General features: G+C 42.0%; 1 protein-coding gene across 1 annotated transcript in view; it reads left to right on the forward strand.

Moving 5' to 3' along the window:
• Positions 1 to 12,201, forward strand: part of LOC310691422 (titin-like) — a 284,446-nt gene that overhangs the window by 82,399 nt on the left and 189,846 nt on the right. The window contains exons 47-71 of the mRNA XM_083471213.1: positions 98 to 376; positions 507 to 794; positions 928 to 1,206; positions 1,322 to 1,603; positions 1,716 to 1,994; positions 2,080 to 2,358; positions 2,463 to 2,741; positions 2,888 to 3,175; positions 3,308 to 3,586; positions 3,794 to 4,075; positions 4,173 to 4,451; positions 4,579 to 4,857; positions 4,963 to 5,241; positions 5,379 to 5,666; positions 5,902 to 6,180; positions 6,391 to 6,672; positions 8,216 to 8,494; positions 8,599 to 8,880; positions 9,326 to 9,604; positions 9,700 to 9,987; positions 10,150 to 10,428; positions 10,517 to 10,795; positions 10,906 to 11,184; positions 11,311 to 11,598; positions 11,735 to 12,022. Coding sequence (XP_083327339.1) covers positions 98 to 376; positions 507 to 794; positions 928 to 1,206; positions 1,322 to 1,603; positions 1,716 to 1,994; positions 2,080 to 2,358; positions 2,463 to 2,741; positions 2,888 to 3,175; positions 3,308 to 3,586; positions 3,794 to 4,075; positions 4,173 to 4,451; positions 4,579 to 4,857; positions 4,963 to 5,241; positions 5,379 to 5,666; positions 5,902 to 6,180; positions 6,391 to 6,672; positions 8,216 to 8,494; positions 8,599 to 8,880; positions 9,326 to 9,604; positions 9,700 to 9,987; positions 10,150 to 10,428; positions 10,517 to 10,795; positions 10,906 to 11,184; positions 11,311 to 11,598; positions 11,735 to 12,022 — 7,041 coding nt within the window. The remainder of the gene's footprint in view (positions 1 to 97; positions 377 to 506; positions 795 to 927; positions 1,207 to 1,321; positions 1,604 to 1,715; positions 1,995 to 2,079; positions 2,359 to 2,462; positions 2,742 to 2,887; positions 3,176 to 3,307; positions 3,587 to 3,793; positions 4,076 to 4,172; positions 4,452 to 4,578; positions 4,858 to 4,962; positions 5,242 to 5,378; positions 5,667 to 5,901; positions 6,181 to 6,390; positions 6,673 to 8,215; positions 8,495 to 8,598; positions 8,881 to 9,325; positions 9,605 to 9,699; positions 9,988 to 10,149; positions 10,429 to 10,516; positions 10,796 to 10,905; positions 11,185 to 11,310; positions 11,599 to 11,734; positions 12,023 to 12,201) is intronic.

A 12,201-nucleotide genomic window follows, 5' to 3' on the forward strand; every position in this document is an offset into this window, starting at 1 on the left:
TCAGTGTAGGAGCACTTTAAGATCACACAATTCTTCTTATACACAGGCATATTGTTCGCATTAGCTCTATAATGACCACTGTTTAATTCTGTTATAGAGCCTGCTACCATTGTTGAGAGAGCTGAATTCATTCAGGTGACGGCAGGGGACCCAGCAACTCTGGAATACACTGTTGCAGGCACTCCAGAGCTCAAAACGAAATGGTTCAAAGATGGAAAGCCTCTGGCTTCTAACAAAAAGTACAGAATCAGTTTTAAGAACAATGTTGCTCAGTTGAAATTCTACACCGCCGAATTGCACGATACTGGCGAAATCACCTTTGAAGTTTCAAACGATGTTGGACGCAGTTCGTGCACCACCTCATTTACTGTGTTAGGTTGGTAATCCAGTAGCGCTACTGCGATTTAGATGGTAGAACAATTAGAAGGCGGGAGGTGGGAGGGGACACTCCTAAAACACTCTTTGATATATATTGGTTTTCTTTTCTTTGCTGTGCCTTGGAACAGATCGCACCCTTCCTCCGTTCTTTACCAAACCTCTGCGGAACGTCGATAGCGCGGTTGGTGGCTCCTGCCACTTTGACTGCAAAGTATCAGGTTCTCTTCCAATAAAAGTGTCTTGGTTTAAGCACGACAAAGAGATCACTGCCAGCGCCAAGTATGCAATACGCTACGAAGAAGGTTCAGCGTCTTTGGACATCAAACACCTGGATACCAGTGACGCAGGAGTGTATTCCTGCAGAGCTACTAACTCTGCAGGGGGCAAGGAAAGCCATGGAACTTTAACGATAAAAGGTTTGACATCTTCTTTTGCATTCTCTTCTCAGTATCTCTTTTAACCGTTCTTTCCCCACCCCCTTTTTAACTCCTCACTACATTAAGTTGCACTACTGATTCTTTCCAACTCTTTCTTTCAAACAATGTGTAGAGCCACCTAGCTTCGTGACAGAGCCAGAGTCTCAAGAAATATCTCCCGGGTCAACAGTGCGTTTGAAGAGTACATTTAAGGGAACAGCGCCACTCTCTGTACAATGGTTTAAGGGTGATGCTGAGCTAACAACTGGCGGAGCTTGTTACATCATGACAGAAGCTTTGTCGAGTTACTTGGAGCTTTACGCTGTGAAACCTGCTGATTCAGGCGCCTATTCTTGCAAAGTCAGCAACGCGGCTGGTTCAGCTTCATGCAGTGCAAACTTGTTTGTCCAAGGTTTGCACAACTCTTTCTCTTATGATGATATGCTTGGGTGGCGATTTGAGGTGCCTCTTATTTTTCCTTAACCTCTTTCTACAACTCTTCTTAATAACATTCTTTGATTCCACAGAACCTGCTACTTTCGTAGAAAGACTTGAGCCGTCGCAGTTGATTAAGAAAGGAGAATACGCCCAATTAGAATGTAAAGTTACAGGCACGCCTGAAATTAAAATCTCTTGGTTCAAGGATGACAGGGAAATTAAAGACAGTGCCAAACACAAGATGACTTTGGTGGGCTCCACAGCAGTCCTCAGACTCCTGGATGTCACTCTTGAAGACTGTGGTGAATATACATGTGAGGCAAAAAATAATGCTGGGAAAGATACCTGCAGTAGTGTCGTGGTTGTAAAAGGTGTGTGCAAAAGTACCGCTCCACTCAATTTTCTCAGCAAGTCTTTCAAGCCTTTTAAAGGTCCCAGAACCAATTAACAACCCTCACTCTTTCTTTCTGTCTTGTGCTATAGAGTCACCTTACTTTGTCAAGGAATTTGAACCAAGGGAAGTGTTAAAAGACTCAGATGTGATACTGGAATGTGAGGTCTTAGGTACCCCTCCATTTGAGGTCTATTGGTTAAAGGACAACAAACCTGTGAGGAGCAGTAGAAAGCACAGAATAAGCATTGAGAATTCCTTGATTAGCCTCCAGGTTTTCAAGTTTGACTCTTCAGATGCAGGAGAATACCAGTGCAGGGTAACAAACGATGTAGGAAGCTGTGTCTGTAGCTCTGAGTTGGCTCTGAAAGGTCAGTACCGCCTGGAAAATATAATAATTTAATTCTGATGTTTAGTTGAGGCTAATACTCACCAAGGCATCTATTCTTTCAATAGAACCCCCACAGTTTGTGAAGAGGATTGAGAACATTAGCTCACTTAGAGGAGGCACAATAGTATTTCAAGCAACTATTAAAGGTTCCATGCCTATAACAGTCTCTTGGCTGAAAGATAATGATGACATTGTTGAAGACGATAACACCAAAATGACCTTTGTGAACAATGTGGCCACTCTTATGATCAGGGCCATAGAAGTGAAGCACGATGGGAAATATTTTTGCCAGGCTAAAAATGATGCTGGAATCCAAAGATGTTCTGCTTTACTAACAGTAAAAGGTTTGTAGAGCTTCCTCCCGCCTCCTTAATTTATAGCATTGTGTTTTGCTAACGTCTACACTTCAAGTCACCCAGACTCATATTTGCTCCTGTATTTATCACAGAGGCAGCCACCATCACTGATAAAGCTGTTTCAATTGATGTCACGGAAGGCGACCCAGCCACATTGCAGTGTAGATTTTCAGGAACAAAAGATATTACTGCCAAGTGGTTCAGAGATGGAAAGGAGTTGACATTGGGACACAAATATAAAATCAGTGTTACCGATACAGTCTCTATGCTAAAGATTGTTTCTACCGAAAAGAAAGATAGCGGCGAATACACATTTGAGGTTTCAAATGATGTCGGAAGCAGCAGCTGTAAAGCTAGCATTAATGTCTTAGGTTCGTATTGTGTATCCCTCTTCTCTTGGAGGTGGGTCGGTTGGTGGGTGCTGGCCACAACTGCAATTCTTATTTTCTTTTTATGCCAAAGGCCAGCAAAGTGGCAGCCTAATCTAATATCTATCTTTTTGGTTTGTCTTGGGTAGATCTGATCATACCGCCTAAATTCACCAAAAAGCTAAAGAAAATGGATAGCATTAAGGGCTCTTTTGTTCACCTTGAGTGTATAGTGTCTGGTTCACACCCAATAAGTATCCAGTGGTACAAGGATGGTCAAGAGATAACTGCTAGTGAAAAGCACAAGTATTCTTTCCATGATAACATGGCATTCTTGGAGATCAACCAGCTTGAAGGTGCAGATAGTGGATCTTATACCTGCGAGGCAACAAATAAAGCTGGAAGCAACCAATGCAGTGCTCATTTAACCGTCAAAGGTTTGGACATCTTGTACTTTTTCTCCTAGGCGGCAGGCTTATTTGCCACGTTGCTTTGATTCTGGTTTTTGTTTATCGTTCCAAAATGAATGACCTCCTTCTTTTCCTGGTCTTTCTTCCCACTCTTTGTAGAACCCCCATGCTTTGTTGAAAAGCCACAGTCACAAGATGTGGTACCAGCTGCCAGAGTCCAACTCAAAGCTCTTGTGAGCGGCACACCTCCCATACAAATAAAGTGGTTCAAAGATAGCAAAGAACTCCTTTCGGGAGCTTCTCGCTCAGTTTACAAAGATGACACTTCAAGCGTGCTGGAACTCTTTTCGGCCAAGACGTCTGATTCAGGGAACTATATCTGCCAATTGAGCAATGACGTCGGGACAACAACCTGCAAGACAACTCTTTTTGTGAAAGGTCTGCACTTTTACATCCTGGGTTATCAGCTGCAATTTGCGCAGCTCAATCCTATGCATGTCTACTTGAGTGTAAGTCCCACTGTGTTAGATGGGGATTACAGTAAGTATGTGCATAGGATTTCAATCTACCTTAGTTTTTTAGTTGGTTTGTGTCTTTTAAAGCCAATTACTATTTTCTAAATAATTATTTTTAATTTTATTTTAGAGCCCCCTAGGTTTCTTCAGAAGCCTAGCCCTGTAGTAGCTTTGAGAAAAGGACAGTCTACCACTTTTGAATGCCAGGTAGCGGGTACACCGGAAATCCGTGTCCTTTGGTACCTTGATGGGAACGAAGTACTGGACCATGCTAAATATGGAGTCTCGTTTGTAGACAACATGGCGACTTTTAAAGTTTCCAATGCTAAAGTGGAGGATAGCGGGACTTACATCTGCGAGGCCCGCAATGACGCAGGTAGTGAGAGTTGCAGCATTGAACTGAGAGTGAAAGGTTAGTTGCTAAGAATTCCTTTTCCAGTTCCTTCAGCCATGCAGTTGGGTTCCTCCCCTTATTTCTGAGGTTGCTTTGTTTTCTTCTACTACTTTAGAACCTCCCACATTTGTGAGGGAGCTAAAACCTGTGGAAGTAGTAAGAACCTACGATGCTGTGTTAGAATGTGAAGTCACAGGGACTCCTCCGTTTGAAGTGACCTGGCTGAAGAACAACAACGAGATCCGAAGTAGCAAGAAATACACCATGACTGATCAGCAATCTGTTTTTGCCCTTCATATCATGAACTGTGATGTTCAGGATGCTGGCGAATACCAGTGCATTATTTCAAATGAAGGGGGCAGCTGTTCCTGTAGCACAAAAGTCAGTCTGAAAGGTCAGTTCAGTAATCATAGTAGGGAAAAAGCCTAAGAAACATTCCATTTGTTCTCTCACCTCCTTTAGTAAATTTTAAACCTTACCCAGGTTTCATTCCGGCTTTTTTATATTTTTAATAAACACAGAACCCCCATCCTTCATCAAGAAGTTAGAAAACGTCCACGCTGTTTTGAAGAGCTCTGCTGTATTTCAATGCACTGTGGCTGGTTCTCAGCCTTTAACAGTGTCTTGGATAAAAGACGAAAGAATAATTGAAAACGATGACAACTTCCACATTACATTTGAAAACAATGTGGCGAGACTGAAGATCAGGCATGTTGACCTCGGTCACAGTGGGAGATACACCTGTCAGGCACAGAATGAGTCAGGAGTTGAGAAGTGTTTTGCTTTACTTTTAGTGCAAGGTTTGTGAGTTTTGATTCCTATTTTGATTCCTCAGTAAGCACCAGTCTTCTGCCGGTTACTCATTGGAAGACTTCAATATATTTGTGTTTTTATTCTTACTCCAGAACCTGCTCAGATCATAGAAAAAGCTAAATCAATTAAAGTTACGGAGAAAGACCCAGTCACTCTAGAATGCACTGTGGCTGGAACACCAGAACTTCAAGTAAAATGGTCCAAAGATGGCAAACAACTCATGCCCAGTAGATATTACACCATGAGCTTTGACAATAATGTGGCTAGGTTCAGGATTGAGTCCATTATGAAGGAGGACAGCGGCACATACACCTTTAAGGTTGAAAATGAGTTTGGAAGCAGCACCTGTGAGGCTACTTTGTCTGTACTAGGTTTGTATTTTGGTTGGTCAAAATGGAGCATGTTCTTTTTCAATCAACATTTTAATTGCCTGTGTATTTTTCATGAAGAAGAATGACTAAAGCAAGGAATCTGATGCTACTTACCTTCTTCCCTCCTTTCTGGGCAGATCAAGCAATCCCTCCTTCGTTTACCAAAAAATTGCCCAAAATGGATAAAATTCTGGGATCATCTATTCATATGGAGTGCAAAGTCTCTGGCTCACTCCCAATTACTGCAAAATGGTTTAAAGATGGAAAAGAGATACCCGAGAGTGCAAAATACAGGCATCTGTGCCATGAGAACACTGTATCGCTCGAGGTTAATTACCTAGAGTTGACAGATTCTGGAAATTATACTTGCAGCGTAACAAATGTTGCAGGAAGTGACTCATGTAGCGCCGTCTTAACTGTGAAAGGTTTGAATTTCTATCTTCTTTCTATACACTGTATTAAAATATAAATCTTTTTCAACTTCACATCATTAATATCTTTGAATGTAGATCTCATTTAACGTTATCTATATAGAACCTTTCTTTTCTTATTAACTTTGACACATGTTTTATTTCTCTTTATTGGTTTGCTGTGGCTTGCCAGGCCATATTTCTTGCGCCGGAACCTAATTAGTTTTCTTTTGTTTCTTAAAACCTTTAGAGCCACCAAGCTTCTTGGTAAAACCAGAAAGTCAATCAGCTATACCTGATTCAACAGTGGAATTTAAGGCATCTTTAAAGGGAACACCGCCTTTTAAAATAAAGTGGTTTAAAGAAGATTTAGAACTTGTGTCTGGACCTAACTGTTTATTTGGGATTGAAGGGTCAACTGGTTTCTTAAATCTTTATTCTGTGGATGTATCAAAAAGTGGAAACTATACTTGCCAAGTTTCCAACGATGTTGGCAGCGATTCTTGTACAACCACACTGAGCATAACAGGTGTGCTAATGTGTTCTGTGTTGCTCTTTTCTTAATTGTCTTCTGCAGTCTTTTGTGTAAATGTTTCTGGGCTACTTTTCTTCCTGCATTGCTAAAACTAGAAGTTAAGCGCCCTTTTAGATTTCTCTCCCCTCTTATTCTATATACCTTTCAACACAGTCCCTCTTTTCTTCCGATTTACCTTGCTTTCATTTTTCTTCCGTTTCCCAGAACCTCCAAAGTTCATTAAGAAGCTAGACCCGTCTAAAGTGATTAAACAGGGCGACTCCACACGACTTGAATGTAAAATCAGTGGCTCTCCGGAAATCAAAGTGGTATGGTACAGAAATGACACTGAAGTCCATGCCAGCGAAAAATTCCAGATGTCATTCACAGATTCTGTGGCAGTCATTGAAATGAGGCATCTTGGTGCAGACGATAGTGGAGATTACATATGTGAAGCACAGAACCCTGCTGGCAGGGCAAGCTGCAGTACTAAACTCCTAGTCAAAGGTTAGCAAACATGCCTTGGCGGACTTCCTTCTCTTTGACTAACTATCCCTAAAAAGATTGAGATTAGCTCATTCTGATTCTTGTATGGCTAAGCTAACTGTTAGATTGCTATAGCTGCCCATTTTGGACAGGGTCCTATTTCTCATCTAATTAACCTCCAGGTTAATTTTAAACAAGGGACGAGGGTGGCGCTGTGGGTAAAACCACAGAGCCTAGGACTTGCCGATCACATGGGCGGTGGTTCGAATCCCCGCAGCGGGGTGCACTCCCACTGCTCGGTCCCAGCACCTGCCAACCTAGCAGTTCGAAAGCACCCCCGGGTGCAAGTAGATAAATAGGGACCGCTTACTAGCGGGAAGGTAAATGGCGTTTCCGTGTGCGGCTCTGGCTCGCCAGATGCAGCTTGTCACGCTGGCCACGTGACCCGGAAGTGTCTGCGGACAGCGCTGGCCCCTGGCCTCTAGAGTGAGATGAGCGCACAACCCTAGAGTCTGGCAAAACTGGCCCGCACGGGCAGGGATACCTTTACCTAATTTTAAACAAGTATTCTCTAACCTGTGGCTTTCACTCTTTCCCTCAAGAATGTTCAAAGGGATGTGGTGTATTTACTATTATTTATTTAGGTTATTTAATTATTGCAATATTTGTATGCCACTATTAAACCAAAAAACCAAAGTGGTCTACAACAACCACATAGTAAAAACTACATTTTTTAAAAAAAACAACAACAACAACCCAGAGATCATCAATTAGCTATTACAGAAAGATGTTTTCTTAATTACCTGCATAAACTTGGTGGCAATTATAACCCACTCTTCATTAACATCAATGAGTGGGGTACTTAAATCAAGGCTGCAACCATAAGTCATTCAAATTTGCACCACAACACTGAGAGGGTGACAAAACATCCCCTCCAGTCAACTAATCAAATGCTTGAGTAGATGTCAGGGTTGGCGTCCACTGAATCTGCAAGAGGCGGCAGTGACCATCACACCTCTCTGCCTGTTACAGAAAGGATAAGTAATTAGTCAGTAGGACTACATTCCATGTGAAAGGAGGAGAAAATGGGTGTTAAATGCATTCCTGCACTCACCCTTTTGGCTCAGCATTCTAGGATGGTCATTGCTTTTATTACTGAAATGGCCAATTACCCTATTCTGGGTGGGCAACAGTTGTGGCCTCTTGCGGGCTGGCTGCCAGCCATTCCCAAGTGCTGGGACTCGCGTGCACATTGAAGATCATCCAGCCCACTGCATTGCAGGGTGGGATTGCCCGCCAAATACACTAAACTGCCCGATCATGGGCATCTTAGTGGGTGGAGCTTTGCTGGAGGACTGGGACATGCATGCTTCCATTCCAGTCAGTTGGCTACCCTTAAAAACCAGCTGTGAAAAGAAAAGGGTGCTTCTTCTGCTGCATGCATGCCTTGGCACTGGAACAGATACATATATGGCAATTCTCACATTATATTCATATTAAACTAGCAACATATATATTGAGGTAACTTTCTTTAAATGATGCCTGATTCTTTCTTTCATCCTAGAACCACCCATCTTTAGCAGGAAGCCGTCTCCAGTAGATACACTCAAGGGTACTGAGGTTAGCCTTGAATGTGAGATTTCTGGGACGCCACCTTTTGATATTACGTGGTATAAGGATAAGAGGCAAATCCGTAGCAGTAAAAAGTACAAAGTCGCATCCAAAAACTACCATGCAAGTGTTCACATTCTGAATATCGAAGTATCTGACATTGGTGAATACCAGTGCAAAGCTCAGAACGATGTCGGAAGCGACACTTGCGTTTGTATGGTAAAACTTAAAGGTAGGTATTATTTGAGGAAATACGGTGTGCAATCATCGTTTTCTTTATAGAAATGCACAATTCTTGTTGGAATTCTTGATGCCCATTGGCTCTTTCCTCTTCAGAACCACCAAAATTCGTGACCAAAATTAACAACCTCACTGTTGTGGTGGGTGAACCAGTAGAGTTGCAGGCCACCTTGGAAGGCTCTCAGCCGATTTCGGTGACGTGGCTCAAGGACAAAGAAGAGGTCATCAGAGAAAGTGCTAACAGGACAATAACATACGTGGAAAATGTTGCCACTTTGCAGCTTGCCAAAGCAGAACCAGCAAGCGCTGGGAAGTATATCTGTCAAATCAGTAATGATGCTGGAACCCGAGAGTGCATAGCTACTTTAACCGTTCTAGGTTGGTAATGACACAAACTTGGCTTTTTATTTTCTTTTAAAAAGAGAGAGTTACTTTTAAAAGTTGGGAAGGCTAAATAACATTCAGAGCCTTGAGGATGAGAGAGGGCGGGGCATGCCATCAGTGTACATGGTGCATTACAGAGTATTGGAGAACGGGTTCTGAAGCAAATAGTTCAGGAAACTAGTTGGGGGTTTCATACTGGTCTGCTCCTATTGGTTGGGCAGTCAGCTCCTCTTCTCTGGGAGACAGATAAGTGGCACGGTGGTGTTTACTGTGTTTCTCAATTCTAGAAAAGAAGAGCCATTAATAGCTTTGTAGTGGCTCCTTTCCAAAGCAGAAAACTGTGGCTTTAGAGAAGTGATTTCTGTAATTGCAGTATTAAGCCATGTGGCTAAGGAGACAATGATATTCACAGGCAGATATTGCTTGAATCTTTTTCCAGAGCCAGCTGTCATCACTGAGAAGGCAGAACCAATGAAAGTCACCGTCGGAGACATTTGTACCCTAGAGTGCAAAGTGGGTGGAACACCAGAACTTTCAATAGGCTGGTTTAAGGATGGAAAAGAATTAACAACTAGCAACAAATACAAAATTACCTTCTACAACAAAGTGTCCACACTTAAAATTATTGATTCAGAAATGGAAGACAGTGGCTTATACACTTTTGAGGTGCAGAACAATGTTGGCAAAAGCAGCTGCACAGCTTCCGTTGATGTTCTGGGTCAGTTCTGTTGCTTCTCTTCATTGTATTCCCACCAGGAAATGGTTCTCCTTTGTGAGGTCCTCATTTTCTTTTGTTTACCTCCTCTTACACAGATCGGATTATTCCACCTTCTTTCACAAGAAAACTTAAAGAAACTCATGGTGTACTGGCTTCTTCAGTGATTCTTGAGTGCAAAGTGGCTGGATCCCTTCCCATTACAGTTGCTTGGTTCCATAATGGACATAAAATCACTAGTGGGGAAAAACATCAAATCTCATTTTCAGACAATGTTTGCAGTTTGCAGATTGGTTCACTGAACTCATCTGATACAGGAACTTATGCATGTAAAGCTGCTAATGTGGCAGGCTCTGATGAAACCAAGGCTGCTTTGATTGTACAAGGTCAGTATTCAATAAGTGGCTAACACTTTGCAGAAATCTTCCATAATCTTTATTCTTGCAAAATTGCATTCTCTTGGTGCTGTGATTTGAGGAAATTTTTATTTTCACTTTATGATTCCTTCATTATCGACTGATCTGTTGTTACTTTCGATGCTTCTTTAGAACCACCCTCTTTTGAGAAGGTACCTGAATCTGTGGATATTTTACCAGGCAAAAGTGTTACATTTTCTGCTGTTATTAGAGGAACACCACCATTTAAGGTGAGGTGGTTTAGAGGCGTCAATGAACTCGTACCAAGTGATAAATGTAACATCTACTTGGAAGATTCAGTCACAGACCTGGAGCTGTTTGATGTAGAGCCACAACAGAGTGGAGAGTATACTTGTGTTGTGACTAATGAGGCTGGCAAAGTGTCTTGTACGGCACATCTTTCTGTAAAAGGTTGGTACAGGTTGCACTTTTTTGCTTTGGAATGTTTAGGTGTTTGTGCAGCGTTGATGCCAATACTTGACTTCTTATTGCTCACTAGAACCGGCCGTTTTTGTGAAGAAGCTCAGCGACCATTGTGTGGAGCCAGGCAAATCCATAATTCTAGAGAGCAGGTACACTGGTAGCCTTCCGATTTCAGTGACATGGAAGAAGAACGGCGTAACTTTAGGCCAGTCCGAAAAGTGCAGCATCACCACCACAGAGAAGTCATGCATTCTGGAAATTCTTAACAGTACAAAGGATGATCAAGGAGAATACACATGTATGGTTGAGAATGAGGCTGGAGAAGATATCTGTGAAGCACTGGTATCCACTTTAGGTCTGTCTTTAGCGCCTTCTTAATAATATTTTTTTATTTAAAAACCTCATTGTTTCTTCATTGTAGCGTTCAGGTGTCATTATCCTAATGCTGACTCTTTGTGTCCTCAGAACCTCCTTCTTTCGTCACTCACTTGGGACCTCTTGAGGTGTCAGTTGGAGACTATACCACTTTGCAATGCCAAGTTACTGGGACCCCAGAAATTACAATATCTTGGTTCAAAGGAGATACAAAATTAAGATCTACTCCTGAGTATAAGATGTACTTCAAAGATAATGTTGCTACACTTATTTTTAACAAAGTGGATGCCAGTGACAGTGGGGAATATATTTGCAAAGCAGAAAACAGTGTCGGAACAGCCTCTTCAAAGGCTGTCTTAGCAGTTCAAGGTGATTATTTTATCTGGGATTGGTTAAAAACTCATACTGGCAGATCTTTCACTCTTTAAAAAACGTTTTCACCTGTCCAGATGCCTGCGTAAGCCGTATGTTTATTGCATGCTTCTTTTCTTGCAGAGCGAAAACGCCCACCTTCTTTTGCAAGGAAATTAAAGGATACAGAGCAAACCGTTGGCTTCCCCATCAAATTAGTTTGCCGTCTAAATGGGTCAGAGCCTATTAGTGTTACATGGTATAAGGATGGTGTGCCTTTAAGAGATGACTTTAATGTACAGGCCTCTTACATAGATAACGTGGCAACTCTTCAGCTGTTGCAAACTGAGATGAGTCACACTGGGCAATATTCTTGCACAGCGACCAATCCTGTAGGAACTGCTACATCTAGTGCTAGGCTCACAGTCTCAGGTTAGTTTCATACCGACTCTCTTGTTTTCATCTGTTACGTTCAACCACTCTTCCTAACCTCTAAAAAGATTTTACAGTATTTAGCTTTGCTGCGTCCAAAAGAAATCCAATCGTTCCTCTTCATTTTCTTCCCCAGAACGCAAACAAGCTCCCTCCTTTGATATCACACCCGAGTCCAAAGATCTTCCCGTTGGAGAAAGTGCTGACTTTGAGTGTCATGTTACTGGAGCCCAACCTATACATGTAACGTGGGCTAAAGATGGCCGCGAGATCCGTACAGGAGGAAACTATGCCATTACCTTTGTAGCAAATACAGCCCATTTGAGAATTCTGAGAGTAGGCAAAGGAGACAGTGGACAGTATACTTGCCAAGCTAGCAATGATGTTGGGAAAGACTTTTGCTCGGCTCAGCTTAATGTGAAAGGTATTTGAATTTAAGTTGGCTGATCTTTTATGCAGAAAAGGGATTTTCTTGGGATTTCTTTTCCACAGAATTCTTTGTTTCTAACTGTTAGAAGTTAAAAAGAAAAAGGCAGACCTCTTTCAAATTAACAAAAATTCATAGGAAGCTATCTGTGAGTATTTAAGTTCTGAACTATTTTC

Source organism: Podarcis liolepis (genome assembly GCF_965112155.1).
Source record: "Podarcis liolepis genome assembly, chromosome: 1".
Lineage (NCBI taxonomy): Eukaryota > Metazoa > Chordata > Lepidosauria > Squamata > Lacertidae > Podarcis > Podarcis liolepis.